Genomic DNA, 23,017 nt, shown 5'->3' on the forward strand with positions numbered 1-23,017 from the left:
CTCAGCAAGGAACTGAGAAAGAGAATGCGCCCTGAGGGTAGGTCTATAAACGGCCCCCTGGGGGCGGGCGTCTTTTACAGTTGAAGCCAAAGGGATGAAATAAGCCCCGGTCTCCTGTAGCACTCCCAGGCTTATTAGGATGAGGAAATTCCCGCCTAATAAATTTTGGTCAGACAGGTTGTCTGCTCTCAAACCCTGTCTCCTGATAAGATGTTATCAACGACAATGTGTGCCCAAAACTTCATTAACAATTTTAATTTCGCCCCATCCTGTGGTCCTGTGATCTCGCCCTGCCTCCATTTGCTTTGTGATATTTTATTACCTTATGAAGTATGTGATCTCTGTGACCCACACCCTATTCGTACAGTCCCTCCCCTTTTGAAAATCACTAATAAAAACTTGCTGGTTTTATGGCCCGGGGAGCATCACGGAACCTGCCGACATGTGATGTCTCCCCCTGACACCCAGCTTTAAAATTTCTCTCTCTTTGTACTCTTTCTCTTTATTTCTCAGACCAGCTGAAATGCTTAGGGAAATAGAAAAGAACCCACGTGAATATCAGAGGTGGGGTTCCTCCAATAATCTGCTTAGTAGTTCATACATTCTCATTTTTAGACATTTCTACTAGTGGTCTGAGGCTATGGGATACACACATATATATATCTATTCATTTAAACATATTCTGTACAAAATGGTGTCAGGACTAAATATATTCTAGGTTGAAGCAATATTATAAGCAGACCATTTTGTTAGCACATGGAGATTAGGATCCTATATTTTAGGCCCCAAGGAGCTGCAGATTTTAAGGAGGTAATTATCTTTAACATAAGGTATTTTTGATCAATGAAGAGTAGACACTCTATAGTATTATTTTCCACCTTCTGGCTTATAGGACATGACAGTTATTATAATACTAGTTTTCAGTTTTATTTATTTATTGCTATTTTATTTATTTATTTTTTGTTGTTGAGATGGAGTCTCGCTCTGTCACCCAGGCTGGAGTGCAGTGGCGCAATCTCAGCTCACTGCAAGCTCCATCTCCCAGGTTCACGCCATTCTCCTGACTTAGCCTCCTGAGTAGCTGGGACTACTAGAAGGCACCCGCCACAATGCCTGGCTAATTTTTTGTATTTTTAGTAGAGACAGGGTTTCACCATGTTAGCCAGGGTGGTCTTGATCTCCTGACCTCGTGATACGCCCGTCTTGGCCTCCCAAAGTGCTGGGATTACAGGCGTAATCCACTGCGTCCAGCCTCTTTATTGTTATTTTAAAATATAATATTAAAAATAGAGACAGGATCTTCTTCTGTTGCCCAGGCTGGTCTCAAACTCCTCAGCTCAAGTGATCCTCTCACCTCAGCCTCCCAGAGTGCTGGGATTACAGATGTGAGCCACCCCACCTGGCCTAGTTTTCATTTCTTGAGGGCTTACTCTATGACAGGCAATGTGCTAACCCTTTTATCTTATATAAACACTTTGTCTCATATAGTTCTCATTACACTACAGGTAGGAATTTTACATATGAAGAAACTGAAGTCCAAAGAACTTCAACAGCTGGCATGAAGTCACACAGCTGGCAACTGGCAGTGAAGGCATTGAATCTACATCTGTTTGAAACCTATTAAATATTACAAAGTCTGAGTACAAACAAGGAGCAGGAGTAAAACAGGATGCTGGGAGAAATATTATGTCACAAATCCACATTTGGTGCTTGGTGTGGAAAGTGAGCAGTACTATATTTTATCTGCCACTATTTAAAAGAAAAAGCTTTTAACAAGCAAGCCCGTTCAAATTGCACGTTGATATCTTCTCCCTGATGTTAAAAAATATTTTTAAAAAGCAATGTAGTTTTTCCTTTAACAAACTCACAAATAACCCCAAGGTTTTAAATGCTTGTTTCCCATTGTAGTGCTTTCTTCCTGTCACTGTTTTTGAGCTAGAACATGGAGTCCTTGCTAGGGAAAGGAAGGGCATGATCATCAATCTCCATTAATAGCCTTGAGTGGCTTCTGTTATCTGATGATTTCTGAGCTGATAGAGGGTAAATACTGATGTGGTTAGATGAGCTATTCATCCACATTTGACATTTACATAAGCTCTGCATTCACCCTTTATATTCACATATTTCAGATAGTGTCCTATGAATTGGGTAGATCTTTTCAAATTCTATTCTTTCTCCAAATAAACCTCTTTTTCTTTCCTTTCCTTTCCTTTTCTCTCTCTCTCCATTTTTTTCTTTTTTTAATTTTTTATTTTTTAGAAAGGTTTGGCTCTATTGCTCAGGCTGGAGTGCAGTGGCACCATCTCACCTCACTGCAACCTCCGCCTCCTGTATTCAAGCCATCCTCCCACCTCAGCCTCCCAAATAGCTGAAACTATAGGCGCACAGCACCATGCCTGGCTCATTTTTGTAGTTTTCCTGGGACAGGGTTTCACCATGTTGCCCAGACTGGTCTCGAACTTATAAGCTCAAGTGATCCGCCTGCCTTGGCCTCCAAAAGTGCTGGGATTACAGGCATAAGGCACCGTGCCTGGCCTCCAGATAAACCTCCTCTCAGAGTTATGTCAACAAAAAAGCAGAACCCATGCTATAAGAGTTTAGTATTTTGGGGAGAGCATAAAATTATTATGATTTCCTAAATTAGTTATGATACAGAGGATACATTAGAGCAGTGTCAATCAAAATGGATTTATAAGGAAACCAAAACTAATCTTTTTTCATGTTTAAGTTCACTGTTAAGGTAAAATAATAACCCAAGTGCAGTAACCACCCTTTATTTCATCAGCTTGAGTCTATTTATTGTCTACCTTCTCCTCACAAGTAAAGTCTTAAGATCTTAAATAGCTCTCCCTCTCCATCACTCTTTTTTCTCTTTTATTACTCATCTTGTTTTCTAAAATGTGGTGCTACAGGAAATAATTTTACTTTATGGAGAGTGAGAAAGGAAATTATTTTTATGAATATTGTACTGTTTTCACCCAACAGGTTGAAAATTCTTGCCTCTTATTAATGAAGAAATTAACTGATATCTGTGAGTCTATTATCTGAGAACCTCAATGACCTCCTTCTCTTGGGTTAGCAGAATGAAGGATAAAGAGATTCATCTCTTGTACAAATCAGCCTATTTTCTGGAAACCACAGTTTACTTACGTTTGCAAGCATCTGGAGCTGAGAAGGGTCTCCGCAGGTCCCGATAGAAGCCTGGCTTGCACCTCTGGCAATGCTGTCCTTCTGTGTTGTGCTGACAGTCATCACAGACGCCACCGCTACGATTCCCTGATGCCTCCCACACATTAACGTCGAAGTGACAGGTATCGGCATGCCCATTACACTTGCAGGCTGGCAATAAGAAGCGTGGAGAGAAACACTAATAAGTAAAAATAAAGTGATGGCTTATCTCATATTCAGGTAGTTAAAAATAGGATGAGTTGGCCAGGCATGGTGGCTCACGCCTGTAATCCCAGCACTTGTGGGAGGCCAAGGCGGGTGGATCACCTGAGGCCAGGAGTTTGAGACTAGCCTGGCTAACGTGGTGAAACTCCATCTCTACTAAATACAAAAGAATTATCCAGGTGTGGTGGCACACGCCTGTAGTCCCAGCTACTTGGGAGGCTGAGGCAGGAGAATTGCTTGAACCTGAGAGGCGGAGGTTGCAGTGAGCCGAGATCATGCCATTGTATTCCATCCTGGGTGACAGAGGGAGACTCTGTCTCAAAATAAATAAATAAAAATAAATAAAAATAGGATAAACTGATTGTTAATGTTTAGTTTTAGTTTTTGAGTAGTTAACAATACAAAAATCAAAGGAATATAGAAAGGCATCCATTGAGAAATCTAGCCTCTGCATCCCCGTTTACCCTGTTTTCCCTGACTTCAATAGGTTACTACTTTTTTTAAAAGAGTTTCTTGTGTAGCCTTCCAGTTTTTCATTATAGGCTGTTAATTAAAAAAAAAGAAGTTTCAGGAGATGCATGAAAGTCAACAAAGTGTAGATTTGTCTAGTTGGGCAAAGATATATATGATGATGAACTTACCAATGGGGGTTGACATTCATTGTGGAAAGATTACAGGAGTGACCATCAGTTTTTACCCTCTCTTTTGGTAACACTTCACGATTCCCACTCCTATTACTTCTCAAGGGTCATCCTGTGGGTCTCCTGTCCTTGCTAAGAAAAGCTGAGATTGTCAGGCCTTAAGTGGAAATGAGCATTCATATTGCAGATGCAGGCATGAATTCATGCTTACTAATGAGCCTGGAAGGGTCATTACTCATGAGCTTCTGGTAGACAGAGCTTAGGAACTTGGCAAGTAGTTTAATTTCATGAAGTACTATTCTTCAGCTGTTGAGCTGGTGAGTAGAAGGTGGACTCCTATTGAAGCCTCAATTTTCTTACAGAAGAGGCCTGCAGTATTTATTATATAACAGTTCCTCAAAGGCATTTCTAAGATTATAAGTCAATAGCATCAAGTGACCTGTCTCTGTGTTCTATATGTATTTAGATAGACAGCTGATTTATGTGGAAAGAGTCAGAAAGGCACCCTAGGAATTCCGGATAAATTCTTTAGATTCTCTTCATTGGTGATTTAGAATAAGAATCCCGATTTTTGGAGGTCAAATGTATTTGAAAATGTTTGTGCTATTGTTTTTCATTGTTTCCTTGATGTGTTATGAAATTCTGGCCAGATTCATATCTTTTTAAAGTATATTACAAGATAATTTAAGATTTATTCTTACAGGAAATCCTTTACATTTCCTAGAAACAAAAACAAATCAGTTATGACTCCGAATTATGTATGGGAAGAGACTTCTCACAATGTTACCCACGGAACCTGCTTTTAAATCCTTGTAAAAGAGAGGTTTGTGAGTGTTAACATTGGGATGGGCATGCATATTTCTCTGAACATTTTAAATTGCAAAGAAAAAATGGCTCATGTTCCCATATTTTTACCTTCCTATTTAATCTCCAGCCTCAAACCTCAAGCTAGTTAGTCCTTGTAGGGAAATCTTCTTCTTAACTTACTGGCATAATTTCAAACCTAATTTTTCATTTCAAGCATCATAAAGTGAAAAAAAAGGCAATGTGGTATTATGGAAAAAAGTACCTAATTTGGAGTCTTGAGACTTGGGATCAAGTCCCCACTATCATTTACTAACTTTGGCAAATCACTTAATCTTGCTGAGCCTCAGTTAGCTGATCTCTATAATGGGATTAACACCACCTGCTTTACTGGGTAGTTTTGAGAACTGAATTCAAAATAGCTATTTTCATGTTTATAATTCACCATCTCAGCAATGAGAGTACAACAGAATCAGATGTTCTTGTGTCTGCTCATGTATTTACTTATTTATTTATTTAGAGACAGAGTCTCCCTCTGTCACTCAGGCTGGAGTTCAGTGGCGTGATCTTGGCTCACTGCAACCTCCACCTCCCGGTTTCAAGTGATTCTCGTGCCTCAGCCTCCCAAGTAGCTGGGATTACAGGTACACGCCACCATGCCTGGATAATTTTTTCTTTTTCTTTTTTTTTTTTTTTTTGTATTTTTAGTAGAGACAGGATTTCACCATGTTGGCCAGGCTGGTCTTGAACTCCTGGTCTCAAGTGATCCACCCGCCTGGGCCTCCCAAAGTGCTGAAATTACAGGTGTGAGCCATCCTCCTATTTTTATTATGTCAAATTATAAAAAGGTTCTTAGCTCCCACAAAGTATCCAAGAAAATGGGGAACATATTCTTGGCGAAAAAGTCACATTAGCAATGTAACGAACAGCAACTGTTTTCAGTGGCTGAAGCCTCAGTGGGCAGTGATATGGCTATGTTTGTGTAGGGTCTAGTGTTTGTCACCCACCACTTTGTGTTGTGTTTTTAGAGACAACAAGGACTCCACAGATAAGCTGACTTTACAAAGAAAGCTTTCATATATCGTGGGCTTGTTACTTACTTCTGCACTCATTGGGAGCCCCCGTTTTGCCATCAGCTGCCTCCCATGGCCGGTCGTTGTATAACGGAGCACAGTGCTGGCAGTGGCTGCCTGCTGTGTTGTGCTTACACATACACTTCCCATGGACCTACAAGCAACATCAAGTGAGAGCTATGAGCACAAATGTCGCCAAAGAAGAACATGTTCCCACAATCGCATCACATGGAATGGCTTTAGTCATAAGATGTTCATTCACTTTTCTGAAGAAGTTAACAATCAAGAGGAGAGATGCTTTCTTTAGTTTGTCTTATAATCTTTTGAAAAATTCAAAAGATTAAGTACTATAGTTTCTTGGCCGAAGGGTATATGACCCTAGAGAGTAATTCTAATGTACTTACTGGCTGAGCAAGCACCTGAATTCTAAAGTACCGGCTAAGTTTTTAGTATCTTTAATTTTTAAAAATTCTTTATGCAAAAGTAACATACCTTCATTCTAGAAAGTTTATAAATCCATAATCTCATTGCAAAAATGACATTAATATCCACATTTGGAGCATATATTTCCAGTATTCAAAAAAAAATTATATTTACAACCTTTTTCACATAATATATTGTGAATATCTTTCCATTTTGTTAAACATTCTCATATAATATACACTCTAATGGTGCCCCGTATGATGTATAATTAATTTATCTGACCATCTATTTTATTGTAATTTAGGTTTTTAAATATATGTATATATTATATTCAATGCTATAATGAATATCATTGTAGCTAAGTATTTGTGTGCATCTTTAATTATTTCCTTTGAATGTATTTTCTAGAAGTAATATTGAAAGGTCAAAATATGTATATTGTTAGGGCTTTGAATACATTTTGTCCTAATATACTGGGCATTTTTTTTCCCGTAGTTCACAGTAGTATAGGGTTTATTAAAATAGTATTTCTCCCAGAGAGAAATACTTCAGTGGAATTCTTAGAAATTGGGAATTTTAATATTTTTTGTGTTATTTCACTGATAACTTCTAAAAATTAATATTTGGAATCATCTGAACTATCTCCCAATAAGTAAGACTTATAATGAATTTCAATACCAAGATGCATTCCAGTACCAAGATTATTTATTTACATGATGTCATGACTATACAAAGGAAAGGTTTGCAAAGTAGCTCAGAACGGGGTCCATAAGTGTGGATCTGTGAGGTTTTATATTTTTTCCTTGAGAAATGTGTTAAAGGTAACATAAAGGTAACAAATTATGTCAACTAGTCAACAAATATTTAATGGGTACCTACAAGGGAGAGTCACTATGCTAGGCCATGTTTGGTACACAAAGCATTAGAAAACTCTTCTGTCTTTAAGAAAGATGAAATGTATAATATCTGGAGAAAAAAGAGTTACATAGAAGAAAATAACACATAAACAAGACAATAAATACTTAAGAAGCAAAATAATGCTGGCATTCAAAAGATGCAGAAATCACCATAGGTTGACAGCTGTGGAGGGCATAAGAGAAAGGTGGAGATTGGAGCTGGCCCTTGGCACATGGGTGGCATTTTTAACAGACAGAAGGGAACAAACTTTTCAGGAAAAGGAGACAAAATGAACCAAGGTATAAGGAGAATCTGTTAGCAACGTTTATTTCAATGCATCTAAAATATTTCAATTGTGACAAAAAATGAATTACTAAAAATGACATGTACTCAGCATGCCCAAACGAAAATGAGTCCCTAAGATAAAGTTCAACAAACCTGAAAACAGCCACACCAATACACTGATGTACTACTGCTTGACCGAAGGTAACACTCCAGTAACTTGTGTCATCTCATCCAGGACCTTCTTTCTTTTAATACTTCCCCTACCACTGGTGGAGGCACTCTGCAAATGGCCTGTGCAATTATCCAAGTGTGCTATATGACTGCTATGGGCCTTATGCTCACATAATGTCCAAGTTCAGGAATTACACACAGGCCTTATTGGACTGAAGGCTGCGTGTGAGTGAACATGACGCCTAAGAGTTAGCTGGAAAATTTCATAAGCAATGTGTTGGCGGCCATCTTGCTAAATTTCATTTCAGTGTATTGTCATGTAAGGTTCTCATGCTTCATGAAAATTATAAAATTTCTTTTAATTCTCAGGGCTTAGTGAGTATATAGATTTTTTTAAAAGGGTAAATTGGCTCTTTGAAAAAAGATGATGTTGCAAAAATTTTTGTTAATTTTCTTTATAGAAATGCAACTAATACTATAGATTCATTCACTGGTTTTGGTCTCAGAATGCCCAAGTATAAATTGAGTTATAATAGTCTACCTTCTTGGGCTTCTCTTCATGGCTGTGATATGAAATGTTTATATATTGAAATTCCATGGAGTTATAAGGGTTCACTACAAATCTCCATTCACACATCCAGGCAAGCTCTAAAGACAAATCTGCACTTAAATTTTGAGAGCTGCAGGAATTCAACTTCTGCTGCTCTGAAAAATGAGATTTTTTTTCATCCTAGCTCCTGGGTATCTGATTTTTTCCTATCCATTTTTTATAATAAAGTATACGAAGTAGAGGTGCCTCAGTCATATTACTTTTATTGAACCTTTTTAAAATCAGTGTTCTGTCTCATCGTGAAAAAAATGTAAACTCTTGCCAATCAAATAACTTCTATGTGGCAAATTTCTGTAAAGACTCTCAAGAAAAGTTGATGATTCTTTGTTTTACTTGTAGTACTAAATGCTGGGTTCAAAGAAAAGGGAGTCTTTGAAAAAACGACTGTGTAGGAAAAATATTCCAAGGCTGAAGAATTTAGTAAGATGAAGGCATCCTTATGTAGCAGGCAGAAGCAGCACAATGGAGACTAGTAGGAAAAACAGTTTTGTAATTGTCTAAATCCTACATGTCAAAAAAAAAAAAAAAAACCCACACACAAAAGCAAAACATACATAAAAAACACATAAATAATCTGATAGAATTAGAGTCAGAGTTTCTGCTGTTAAGGGAGTTCTATCTGAGGGCATTAGGGAAAATGTTAAGAGGTGTAAAGTAAATATGATAGAAAACAAGGTCAATTAGTGCTGTCTATATAAAACTTCTAAGTGTAGTCCCTGAGTCTGTGTCCTGACGGGTACATGAGATTTTTCTTAGGGAGCAAAGACAAGAATATAAAAACCCTAAAGGAATAGTCAGGGACAGTCAATAAATAAACCAGAGGTATGTGTTCGAGAGGTAGGTTCAATCCAGATCACAGAACACACTAAACATTAGCTTAAAGAGACTGAAATTTATCCTGTAAGCAATGCAGATCCATTGAAGATTTTTGAGTAAGGAAATGATGTGAAAGGTATATTAAATACACTTTATTTTCTTCTCTTTAAAAAAAAAAATTCTTTCTACCTCTCTCCTATCTTGCCTGTTATGTTCTTTCTTCCCTTTCTCCTTTTAAGATTTCTTCTCCAGCTTTACCCCCAGCTCATGCCTTATAATAACCAGTGGTACCCACATGTATTTTCTGAAAATATTCAGAAGTTGAAAAGGTTGTTAATTTCTTTTTCCTGATTTTCCAGTTATATAAGCATGTTAATCTTATGTACTGTTTTTTTGCATCCTCTCCATTTTAAAATTATTTATCTTTAATTATTTTTAGAGACAGGATCTTGCTTTGTTGCCCAGGCTGAAGTGTAATGGTGTGATCACAGGTCACTGACACCTTGAATTCCTTGGCTGAAGTGATCCTCCCATCTGAGTCTCCCAAATAGCTTGGACAACAGGCATATGTCACCATGCCCGACTAATTTTTGTATTTTTTGTAAAGATGGGGTTTCACTACATTGCCCAGGCAGGTCTCCAACTCCTGGGCTCAAGTGATCCTCCCACCTCAGCCTCCTAAAGGGTTGGGATTACAGGCATGAGCCCCTACGCCTGGCTCTCTTTTCCATTTTTTAGCAACCGTTTATTGAATACTGTATGAAGATAGATGCTGCAATGTACTGTGAGTCCTCTTCAAAGGAGCTCAACGATCGTCATAGGTTCAATTTGTCAGGTTTGGTCTTGGAAGGCCGAAGGTTTATACGTAATATCACCCAACACGTGGGTTCATCCTGCCACAAATCCCAGGCCTCAGGAGTCCGCAGACATTTAGAGTTATCCCATCAAACATTCACATGTATCACAAGATAATGTTGGACAGGTCAATTCCCTCTGCAGTGAGGATTTCAGAGCGTTCCCTCGATCCCACATGCCAAGGATTGGGATGAACCTCCCAGGGTCTGAAAGATGCTAGCCAGCAAATTTTTCTGCATGCAGAAAAATTCAAGGAGCTGTCATTTTGATAATTACCAAAAATAGCTGTAAATCATTACCTAGACAATTTGAAACAAGAAATCCTTCCTCAGCGATACAACTGTTGCTGTTCAAGCTTGAAAGATCATCCACTATTTGATGCTCGTGAAAAATGTGCAAGTAAAACTAGGTCTTCATTAAAAAAAAAAAAAAAAAAAAACCCAGAAAAAGGAAACTTTAGTAATAGGTTAAACATAGTTCTCGTGTGGTATACAAACATGAACCAGATAAGGAGCAGGAAAATGGGATTATGTATTTCAGGTTTAGTTGAAGAAAAGCGGTGTCTAGTTATCTAATTAAAAAATGAGTAATTTACCTTAACAGCAAAGCTACAACTCCTAATGACCCAGGAGGTGAATAGAATTTTGGATATTCTATGATTTCCATAAACTTCCCTGTTATGCTAAGAATATGCTTCTCTGCCAATGTCAAAAGTTTTCACACTCATATTTAATTGAGCTTATTTGCTACTAATATTAACACACTTGCCAGTCATTTTTAGCACATTTATCTTACAGGAAGGGACTCATACACACATTGAACCAGTAAGTCAAGGAATTACTGGAACAGCATGCTCATTAGGAGCTATTCACTTTGGTGATAATATCATATATTAAAGCCAAATAGGCATGGAAGAGAAAATATTATTTCCTCATATTTGAGGCAAGAGACATAAGAATTTAGGTGGGGGGGGAGGTGAAATGGGGAAATTATTATCTTTTAGATCCATAACTGGAAGATACACGGGACTTGCCTAGAAAAGCTGCTTTTTCATTGAGCTTCCTTTTGGGGCAGAAGGCTTTCAGTAGTCAGCAATCATGTGGTTGAGTTGGAAACTGACCAGCCAGGAGGTTGTAGGAAGCTGGTCATTGACAGCGTCAAGCATATGGGATGGACGCTTACCAAGGTTGTTGTAGAACATTTAAACACTGAATGGAAGATTGGCTTAAACAACTTTTAGGTTGCTTCTAGTCTTAAGGTTCTATGATTTCAAGGCCTGTTTCTCTGTATTGTAAACACTATTTGGTGGCAGAAACTACCCAAAATCCTTTTTGAGCCCCCAGATTAGACTTAAATGACATATAGCTGGGTCCTGTTGCCACTTCACCAATGCAGAACATTCCTGGAATCATCTGAAAATCAAACGAGGACGAGCTAGGAGAGTAATTCCTTTTTCCTGCAGGAACTACCCAATGTGACACAAATGGAAAAGTAAATAAACATTAATAGTCTCTGAAGACAGACTTTCATTCATCTATATTGACTATACTTAAATGAAAATAAATATGATCCTTTTTTATTTCTCTCATTCAGCTTTCTTCTCTCTCTACTGCATGTTTCCTATTGCTTGTAACTACAGTACTCTTGGACTAAATGTTATTCTAGTTCCTCCTCTCAAATAAAGATGTACTTTATCATCCAGTGATGTTTACCACAGACACTGACCATAATGGAATTACAAAAGCAGAAAATCCACCTGGCTAATGCTTTGAAGGACTTACATTAACTAAATTATTCTAGGAATGTCTGATAAAATTTGCTTCCCAGTTGCTTTCCAAGAAAGAGAGTAACAACTATTGTTTGAGTCTCCTGTTGATCATGTCCTACTAAAAATATAATGAAAGTTCATGAAAAAAAGATTTGTTTTATAGCAAAGTACACAGAAATCTTTGAATTTCATCAGTTGAGTAATTTCCTTGTGATACTGTGCCATTATTATTTATATACATGATTTTATTTCAATTCGTGACCATGCAACTTTTAATTCCAATTGAAAATGAATATTCTCTTAGACCATCATGGGAACTTTAAAAAAATGTTTGTGAAAAGAGGATACAAACAGTGCTTATTCTATGGACCAGAGAAAAATGCCTCCTTCTTGGCAGCTGCAGCAATTCATGGACCTCTATAGCTATGACACATAATTTAGGGAGTGAAACAACGCTATACAGCAATTGAAGACCAAATGTGAAGGCAAAAACTGATTAATTTCTAAAGAGATAGTATGCCCCTTTTAGAGAAAAGGATTAAACTTCTAAAATAATGCACTTGTTATTCATGAGAAGAAATACATTCTAATAATGGGCCAGCCTGTTAGAACCTGCTGCTCTGATTCAGGACAAAAACATGCACAACAAATGCTACAACACAACCTTTGAATAGAAAGCATTGTGATAAAAACATGTTTTTTCATTAACGAATAAAATATGCCCTTTCCCATTAAAGGTTTGCATGTTTTAATTTAACAGAAGTAGAAGTTCTATGGTGAATATCAAGCATAATAATTGAGTTTGGTGAAAAGGAGGCCTGAAACCTACTGTCAGAATGGGGCAAAATAGGTTGAAGGCTGAGTGTTTCAAACCCTTGCCCAATAATATAAATCGTAAAAATGCAAGCAGAAATGAAAAGCTTTACTGCTTATTCTTTGGTCTATACTTGAACACTAGAGGAAACCCGCTCATAAAAAAGCATGGGCAATAAAATAAACATAGGCATAGGGTAAAAATAATTATGATTAAAGAATAAAAATTAGCCAGTACTTAAGGCTTCCTTTCCCCCAGCTAAGCTGTAACCTGAAATTCTTTCTGTAGAAATTCATTCCTTTAGCTCTAGAATGATGTTTTAGGTTCAAGACCTCCTTACAAAAATGCACTTACCCTCAGGAGGGGCAAATCCTTATATTATTAGCAAAAACATTTCGGCAGGGATTATAATCATGTTTTCGATCCTAGAACTGGGACTTTCCAGAGAAGGGAAAGGGAATGTCTGAAGGGGAGAGAGGAGCCAAAAACAAACTGTGCCTACTTCACTAATTTGCCAAGACCTTGCTCTGATGGACAGACCTGAAAAAACCATGAATGGAGCCAATGCAAATTCCCTAAGAAAACGGCATTTAGTGTACGGCATGGGAATCTTACGTTAACCGCCTCTCTCTACTACATTGTAAGACCTTGCAGAAGAAACAGTGGCTTAAATGTCTTTGAATCCCCAGTAACTGACATACAATGGGTTTCCAATAAATGTGCATTTTTTTTCATTCAGGGAATATATATATATTATGAAGCCTTGAGAACTTAAGTTATTGAGCTCAGTCTCATTTTTAAAACTGCCAAGAAGGGAGGGTGATTATTATGCATTTGAAGTGGGAATGAGATTATTTCACTTGTCACATTTAGCTTTGTCCAGATTGTTTCCTATAAGGGGTATACAGGCTTATAACTGGGCAAGGCATGTTCATAAATATGTCCTCATGTGTAGTGGTCATCTCTGGGAGATCTACTGTAAAGTTCAAGGAATATGGGTCAGTTATGGACCTGATGATAAATAATAACAACAACAGTAATAGTAACTAACACTGAGTAGCTCTTACTATATACCCAGGCACTGTTCTAGGCACTGTGTAAATATTAACTCAATTCCTTAGCACGAAAACCCCATACAGTAGGTGTAATTATTATTGCTCAGTTTCACAAAGGAGAAAACAAAGGCCCAAAGAGTTTAAGTAATTGGCCCAAGGTCACAAAGCCAGTAAGTGGTAAAGCTACCTGAACTCTAGCAGTCTCACTCTAGCATCCTCATCTTAACCCCTAAACTATGCTATGGTAAGACCCTCGGCAGAAGGATTTTGAGTGGTCCACTTTGGCCAAGTCTCTTCAGGATGATGCTTAAATAAAATTGGTGTGTCCTCCCAAAACGTGTCCTGTAAGTGAGAGCTCTCCAGGACAGAGTCTGGTTTGGACTCAGGGTGAGCCCCTTCATGGGTGTTCTGTGCTTGAATGGATTATCGGTTTATTCCTCTGGAAGAAGTCAAGCAGCTCTGAAGATAGGTGAATACAGGGAGACTGGCCCCAATTTCCCACACCTGGCATCAAGTTCAGGGCAAGTAGGGGTAAAGAATAGATTTTGATCTTCATTGGTTCTATATAAAACCTTTCTATCTGCACCCTGGAGATTCTGATGCCTTCTAGGGGAATTTCCAGGCCACTGCAAGCCTCAACAAGTCCCTATTAGGACCTCCTTTGGATAAATTTACAAACAGAGATGACAGCAGGAATGTAAATAAACTCTAATTAAAGATTTGCTCTTTGTGAATAGCACCTCCTTTATGTTATTTACCATCCCTCTTAGATACGATCTGGTAAGAATGGTAATAGGTAGTGTGATGACTTTTAGTCAGTTTAAATTTAGTTATGAAGAATAAGTACACTGTGCATAACCAAATGATTTAGGTAAATTTTTAAATTGAGGTTGCTGGCTTATTTCCATTTTTTTTCATGTCCAAATTTTATATGCCCCAAAGCTTTGAAGTATTTATCTAAGTCCAAGTTCATCTGTGCCATGGCACATGCTACTTACCATAAGAAATCAGGAGTAGAAGAGTATTCAGAACTACAAGCGTGCATGTGCATGCACACAAGCGCGTGCGCGCACACACACACACACAAATTTCCAAATGCGACCACATCTGTGTACATTGATTGGCCACATCTGTATACATCTATCTATCTATCTATATATATGGTGGGCACTGATTCTGAGACTGCTTAACGTTGTGATTCAGTAGATTTTTTTTTTTTTTTTTTTTTTGGCAGTATTACAGCTAGAACTAAGACCTAAAGCCAAGTTTTGTGGTTTATCTTTCTATATATAGCATGGCCACTTTTGTAAAAATTAGAAGATTAAACAAAAATGAAATAAAGCAAAAACAACCCCCCAAACCCACCCATCTACAGGAAGGAAGGCAGAAACGGCTCAAGGGCAGAGAAAAGCATAACTTGGGCTTTTCAAATAAATCACAAAACATGTTTGAGTTTAAAAATAGTGTTGATAACATAACCTCACTTAGGCTCGGCGTGGTGGCTCACACCTGTAATCTCAGATTTTGGGAGGCCATGGAGGGTGGATGGCTTCCACTCACAAATTGGAGACCAGCCTGGGCAACATGGTGAGACCTCATCTCTACAAAAAATACAAAAATTACCCGGGTGTGCTGCTGAATACCTGTAGTCCCAGCTACTCGAGAGGCTGAGGCGGGGGATCCCTTGAGCCTGGGAGGCGGAGGTTGTAGTGAGCCGAGATTGTGCCACTGCACTCCAGTCTGGGCCATAGAGCCAGACCTTGTCTCAAAAAACAAAACAAAAACCTCACTTCAAAAAGCCAAGTGAAAGAAGGTTTTAAAATATTTCCATTGTTTTAGGCTGGGCGCTGTGGTTCATGCCTGTAATCTCAGCACTTTGGGAGGCCAAGGCGGGCAGATAACTTGAGGTCAGGATTTCGAGACCAGCCTGGTCAGCACAGTGAAACCCTGTCTCTACCAAAAATAATAAAATTAGCCAGGCATGGTGGTATGTACTGTAATCCCAGTTACTTGGGAGGCTGAGGTAGGAGAATTGCTTGAACCTGGAAGGCAGAGGTTGCAGTGAGCCAAGATCGTGCCACTGCACTCCAGCCTGGGTGACAGAACGAGACTTTGTCTAAAAAAAAAAAAAAAAAAAATCCATTGTTTTAAAACTACATTAATTGGCTCAAGAGTATTTTTTGCAAGTGAGCAGTACAGTTTAAATTTGGGCTTTTTGAATAATTTTAGGTAGGAGTCTCTCTTACTCTTCAGAATAATGACTTCCTAGAACAAAACAAATCTCTCTTTTGTGAGACCAGGTATAGAGACTGCTTTTATTTATAACTGTGGACTTTAGGTTCAAATGTAGCATCTTTTGGGAAACCTCACTACCAAAATTACCTTTCCTGCTGTCGGGGAAAAATAGTGAAAGACTCTGAAATCCACTCCCCGTGCGCCCCACCCACCAAGAGATTACCAAGTGTGCTACCGCAACACACCCTTGATAGGTTTTCTTGGCCTTTTATCATCATTCAGCTATTTTACAACTCTGTAAGTTGTAGGAAATGATTAATAATGCAAACAATTTTTGTCCATAGAAATGCAAATCAGTTGTGTCCAGTAGAATGCAATTGATCATTGCCCTTCATATTGACTTGTTTTGCATCCATTTGTAAATACATTTCAGCATTTTTTTTTTTTGAGACAGTCGTACTCTGTTGCCCAAGCTGGAGTGCAGTGGCGCTATCTTGGTTCACTGCAACCTCCGCCTCCCAGGTTCAAGTGATTCTCCTGCCTCAGCCTCCTGAGTAACTGGGATTACAGGTGCCACCACACCCGGCTAGTTTTGTATTTTTAATAGAGATGGGGTTTAACTATGCTGCCAGGCTGGTCTCAAACTCCTGACCTCAGGTGATCCGCACACCTCGGTCTCTCAAAGTGCTGGGATTACAGGCATGAGACACTGCGCCTGGTCTATTTCAGCATTCTTTATTTGCCTATATATGTGTGATTCTTTGAATTTTCCTTTGAACTCTTTGTAATGTCTTACTGGCCTGTCATTCATTAATGAGTTAAATACATCTTTGACTCATGTTCGTTTTATATGAGAGTCATGACCTTTCTTTTTATAAAGTTATTTTTTAACACTACCATTTCTTACCCTTCACATGTTACCTAAAGTTTTTCATTTTTTTTTTAATCAAGAATACTTGAGAATTTACTTCTAAAAATGGAATTTTAACATGTTTTGTAAAGTGGGTTTGGAATGTCTTATATTTTCACAAGATTAATTCTACTAGCTTCCTCTTTTCAGTATCATCACGTACTTTATCTTCCCTCTGGGGACTGTAATAAATATTTCTGCCATAAAAATGCAAATAGCATTAGACTAAGAATTGTAATGCCCAGGAGGCCTAAGAAGATTACATTTAGATAAGATCATACTGTTACCAACTTATGAGATTTTTTTCCATCATTACTCCACTCTATAGAACTGTTTCTTATTCTTTGTTTCCAATAGGTTTTAAAAATTATTTCTGACTACTGGCCTTTTAAAAATGATTTCTGTTCAACAGGGATATTTATTTCACTAGATCCTACAAGTGAACTGAGCTGGTGTATGTGCATAACTTGGCTGCAGATTTGCATGTATGCAATGGCAATAAAGTAAGGCACTCTGATTTTAAGACATTTATTTCAATATATCTAAGACTTCATTGCATTAGAATATCAAATTGGTTCCTTTTCTCCTCTATAACAGCTATAGTTTGTTCAGCTGCAAATGTAGAGCAAAAAATGATCAACAAGTATTACTAGATTTTTGCTGTAATTCCTGTCTATACACAGACTTTTCTATAATACTATATGATAAACTATCTCAATACACAGCCAAGTAATTTGAAATTTCTTTCAAGCCAAATTGCTACTAGGTCACTATGCTCAGTTACTAGACAGTAACTACATAGTCATTCTACCTACTCCATCTTTGTTCTTCATTTGATCTCAAAGTCTTGTTTTCATAATTTTCCTTTGCACTTGTCTTGTCTTTTTATACTTAAACTTTCCCAAGGTCAGAAAGCAAATCAATGACAGAATAGGGAACAGAACTCCCAAGAGATTCCTAAAATATTAGAAGTTCCATCTTAGAACAGTGATGTCATCAGGAGGATTTTTTTTTTTTTTTTGCTTCCCACAAACACCTAAAATAACTTCTTATAATAGAATCCCTTGGCATCAGTTTCAATCTCTTAGTACCTATTTAATTTTAATAATTTTAGAAAGAGGCAGCAAAAGTGGAATTAACAATATACAACTTCTAGTAAGCCGTTTAAACTCTTAACACAACTATGAGGCAAGAACCTGGGAAACTGCGTGAAAGCAAAAAACGAGTAGAAGTCATTTGTCAAGCAGCGTTTGAGAATGAAGGAAGGTGTTGTAGGGTTTTATTCACTGTCTTCTAGGATTTCCAAGAGTTGTTATAATTAGTTGGGGGCCAGGTAAATTCTATTAGAAATGCTGTGAGGATTATTAAGTACCTTTCACCCATTGAGATTCATTTGCTCAATGTATTTGCATAGCTTCTGGTTGTTTTAAAGGAAAAAAATTCTTGTCACAGGCTACTATGCATTCTCCTACAAAGATTTTTTTTAAAATCCAGTCTATTTCACGTTTCCTACTGTTTTCCTTCTTTCCTGACAGCACTGTCTGACTGTCACTCAGTATTCGATACAGGGCACAGGGTATTACAAAAGTTGACTTGTTTAAGATAAATGAGTCCCTGATTGTAGTACAAGAAGCCAGTTACTAGGGCATATTGTCTTCCATCGTGTTTTGTTGTTAATTCATTCAGATGCTTCTTTTCATATCGGGAAATTGTTTTTTCTAGGTGAATCTTGTAAAACACAGTCTTCACCATTGAGTATGTGCACATGAAAAATGAAGGTGGAATACTGGTTTATTAAAAAGTTATGCTTGTTTAGAAACTCTATCAGAATACAGAGTCATTCAGAAATCTGTGACTATCTGTATACGGCCAGAAACAACAGACACAGCTATTGAAAGAACTGGTTTTCTTCAGTACTCATCCATCCAAAAGCGATTGTTTTTGAAACCAGTCAGTTTAATGACTGGTCTTGAAAAAATATATATTTATTCTGTAAAATTCCTATATAACTCACCGTGTTTGTTTTTCTGTTTTTGTTTGTTTGGGTTCTTTTTTTAAGCTATTGATTTTTTTTTCTTACTGAGATAACATTCACATAAATTCACTATTTTTAACCATTCTAGTGTACATTTCAGTGGTTTTCAGTATATTCAAAATGTTGTACAATCATTACCACCATCTAATTCCAGAGCATTTTCACCACCCCAAAAATAAATCTCATGCTCACTAGGCAGTCACTTCTCATTCCCCCCTAATTGCCAGTGCCTGCCAATTGCCAACCTATTTTGTCTTTATGGATTTGTCTATTCTGGGCATTTCATATAAAAGGAATAATACAATATGTAGGCTTTTGTGTCTGGGTTTCACTTAGCACAGCATTTTCAAGGTTTATTCAAATTATAATGTGTATCAGTATTTAATTCCTTTTTATGGCTGGATAATTGTCCATTGTATAGATATACCATAGTTTGTTTATCCATTCATCAACTGATGGACATTTGAGTTGTTTCCATTTTTTAGCTACTATGAAAAATACTTCTATGAACATTCATGTACAAGATTTTGTGTAGACATGTTTTTAATTCACTTGGGTATATACTGAGGGGTAGAATTGCTGGGTCATATGGCAACTCTATATTAAAATTTTTGAGAGGGCCGGGTGTGATGACTGACGCCTGTAATCCCAGCACTTTGGGAGGCTGAGATGGGCAGATCACCTGAGGTCAGGAGTTCAAGACCAGCCTTCAACATGGTGAAACCCCATCTCTACTAAAAATACAAAATTAGCTGGGCATGGTGGTGGGAACCTATAATCCCGGCTACTCTGGAGGCTGAGACAAGAGAATTGCTTGAACCTGGGAGGCAGAGGTTGCAGTGAGCCAAGATTGCACCACTGCACTCCAACCTGGGCAATAAGAGCAAAACTTGGTCTCAAAAACAAAAACAAAAACAAAATTTGAGAAAATTCCAGACTGTTTTCCATAGCAGCAGTAGCATTTTACATTTCTACCAGCAATGTATGAAGGTTCCAACTTTTCCATATCCTCTGCAACACTTGTTATTTGCCTTTTCGATCATAGCCATGGATGTAAAGTGGTATCACAATGTCGTTTTGATTTGCATCTCCCTAATGACTAATGACGTTGAACATCTTTTTACATGCTTATTGGCCATTTGCATATCTTCTTTGGGTGGCTCAAGACCAGTCATTCAAATCTTTTACCGATTATTAAACTGGGTTATTTGTCTTTTTGTTGTTGAGTTGTAAGAGTTCTTTATATATTCTGGATAGTAGAACTTTTTCAAATATATGATTTGAAAGTATTTACTCCCATTCTGTGCATTGTCTTTTCAGTTTCTTGATAGTATCCTTTGATGCACAAAAGTTTTTCATTTTGATGATGTCCAATTTATTTGTTTTCTTTATTTGTTGCTTGTGCTTTTGGCGTCATATCTAAGAAACCATTGCTTAATCCAAAGTCATGAAGATCTACACCTATGTTTCTTTATAAGAGTTTTATAATTTTAGCTCTATATTTAGGTCTTTGATCCATTTTGAGTTAATTTTTGTTAATTTTGGCCACAAATGTATTTCTGAATTTATTCAGAGTTTATTTCTGAGCTCTCTCTCCTGTTGATTTATATGTCTATCCTTTTGCCAGTACCACACTGTTTTGATTACTATAGATTTGAGGTAAGCTTTGAAATTAGAAAGTGTGAGTTCTCCAACTTTGTTGTTCTTCAAGATTGTTTTGGCTATTTGAGGTCCTTTGCTTTTCCACACGAATTTTAGGTTCAGCCAGTCCATTTCTGCAAAAAGGGCAGCTAGAATTTTGGTAGATATCACAGTGAATCTATAGGTCAGTTTGGAGACTATTGTCATTTTAATAATATTAAGCCTTCTAATTAATGCATGAAGTCAAAACGTCTTTCCCTTTACTTAGGTATTCTTTAATTTTTTTAAAACAATGTTTCAGGGTTTTCAGTGTATAGGCCCTGCATTTACTTAAGTTTATTTCTCTCTATTTTATTCTTTTTTGATGCTATTGTAAATGAGATTGTTTTCTTAATTTCATTTTTGGATTGTTCATTGCCAGTGTATAAAAATATAATTGATTTTTAAAATGTTGATCTTGTATCTTACAACTTGTTTATCAGCTGTAATAGTTTTTTGGTGAATTCTTAAGAGTTTTCTATAATCTAAGATTATGTCATCTGTGAATAAATATAGGCTTACGTCTTCCTTTCTAATCTGAATGCTCTTTACTTATTTTTCTAACCTAATTGCCCTGGCTAGAACGTCCAGTACCATATTGAATGGAAGGGGTGACAGCAGATATCCTTGCCTTGTTCCTGATCATGGGAGAAAGTATTTGGTTTTTCTTTTTTTTTTTTCTTTTTTTTTTTTTTGAGACGGAGTCTCGCTCTGCCGCCCAGGCTGGAGTGCAGTGGCCGGATCTCAGCTCACTGCAAGCCGCGCCTCCCGGGTTCACGCCATTCTCCTGCCTCAGCCTCCCGAGTAGCTGGGACTACAGGCGCCTGCCACCTCGCCCGGCTAAGTTTTTGTATTTTTAGTAGAGACGGGGTTTCACTGTGTTAGCCAGGATGGTCTCGATCTCCTGACCTCGTGATCCGCCCGTCTTGGCCTCCCAAAGTGCTGGGATTACAGGCTTGAGCCACCGCGCCTGGCCAAGTATTTGGTTTTTCAACATTAAGTATGGTGTTAACAGGGGACTTTTCATAGATGACCTTTATTACATTGAGAAGTTCCTTTCTAACCTTTATTACATTGAGGAAGTTCCTTTCTATTCCTGGTGTATTAAGTTGAATTGAATTAAGTTATAAATTTGAACTAAAAGACAAATAGGCTACAGGATTTTTTGCCTCTGTTCAGCCTAAGGAAACACTATGATCCTGTGTTCTCTTTTATTTTAATGGCTACTAGGTTCTTATCTGGGAAGCAATGAAATCACTGCCTTTCAGAAATTCTGAGAACTCACTGAGCCAGCTAGGTTACATGCCTGGTAGTGTTGCCCTGATAGGGTTTGGATCTGTGTCCCCACCCAAATCTCATGTCGAACTGTAATCCCCAATGTTGGAGGTGGGGCCTGGTGGGAGGCGATTAGATTATGGGGGCTGTTTCTCATGAATGGTTTAGCACCATTCCCCTTGGCACTGTCCTCAGGATAGTGAGTTCTCAAGTGATCTGGTTGTTTAAAAGTGTGTGGAACCTCCCCCACCCTTGCTCCTGCTCCTGCCATGTCACAGGTCTTGCTCCCACTTTGCCTTCCACCATGATTGGAAGCTTCCTGAGGCCTCCCCAGAAGCAAATCTGCCATGTTTCCTGTACAGCCTGCAGAACTGTAAGCCAATTAAACCTCTTTTCTTATAAATTACCCAGTGTCAGGTATTTCTTTACAGCAGTGCAAGAACAGACTAATACATGCCCTTAGAGATGCAAAATTAAAAGGCAAGACACTTGATTCGTGTTCACTTGTATGAATTGTATAATGTTTATATTATATATAAAATATTTAATAGTAGAACAAATATAATATTTTTTTCCATTCTAATATGCGAGCTATCTTAAAGCTAAAATATATTTTGTCTTGGTCTTTGAAAGCATAATTTTCTCTATTTTTTTTCTACCTAAAGACTAGGAAAAGAGCTAAAAAGATGCCAAATTAGAATCCCATATTACAAAAAAACTTCTATGAGTTAACAAATATTATAGCCCTTCTAGATCCCTATATGTGTACTAATTTACTATTTTATTCCATTAAAATATTTACATTGCTAAGATGTAATACAACTGTAGTCCCAATTATATTATTAAGGTTTTGAATGTCAACATTAACAGATCTTGTTTTCCTTACCATTTGAAATGGCTGTGGGTTTTTTCCATCTTCTGGAATTATTATAAAGAGTGTGTGTGTGTGTGTGTGTGTGTGTGTGTGTGTATTTTAACCTTACATGTCTTGTCACTAAAAATTTCCCTTGCAAGGGAGAATAAGGACTTAAATCACAGTTTATCTTCTACGGAATATAACTGTTTTAGGACAAATTGAACTATGCTTCTAGCTATTACAAAATTGGCAAGACACAAATTAAATTCCGTGGAGACACGATTTGTGCACCAGAAGTCAGATATCTATCAGTAACCTTAGCTTTTCTCTTTCCATGTAGCTTCCTTCTCCCCATGAACCCATGATATTAGCAGTAAAATTGGAAGGCCAGGTCTTCCAGACACAGAGATCTGACTCCAGG

The 23,017-nt window shown here is 37.6% G+C and overlaps 1 protein-coding gene across 4 annotated transcripts in view; it reads right to left on the minus strand.

Moving 5' to 3' along the window:
- Positions 1-23,017, minus strand: part of NTN4 (netrin 4) — a 122,253-nt gene that overhangs the window by 50,713 nt on the left and 48,523 nt on the right. For all 4 annotated transcript variants that reach the window (XM_009181453.3, XM_003906984.5, XM_009181454.4 and 1 more), the window contains 2 exons: positions 5,939-6,065; positions 3,151-3,339 (listed from right to left, as the gene is read on the minus strand). In XM_009181453.3, coding sequence (XP_009179717.2) covers positions 3,151-3,339; positions 5,939-6,065 — 316 coding nt within the window. The remainder of the gene's footprint in view (positions 1-3,150; positions 3,340-5,938; positions 6,066-23,017) is intronic.

The sequence above is a fragment of the Papio anubis genome, chromosome 9 (assembly GCF_008728515.1).
Source record: "Papio anubis isolate 15944 chromosome 9, Panubis1.0, whole genome shotgun sequence".
Classification (NCBI taxonomy): Eukaryota; Metazoa; Chordata; class Mammalia; order Primates; family Cercopithecidae; genus Papio; species Papio anubis.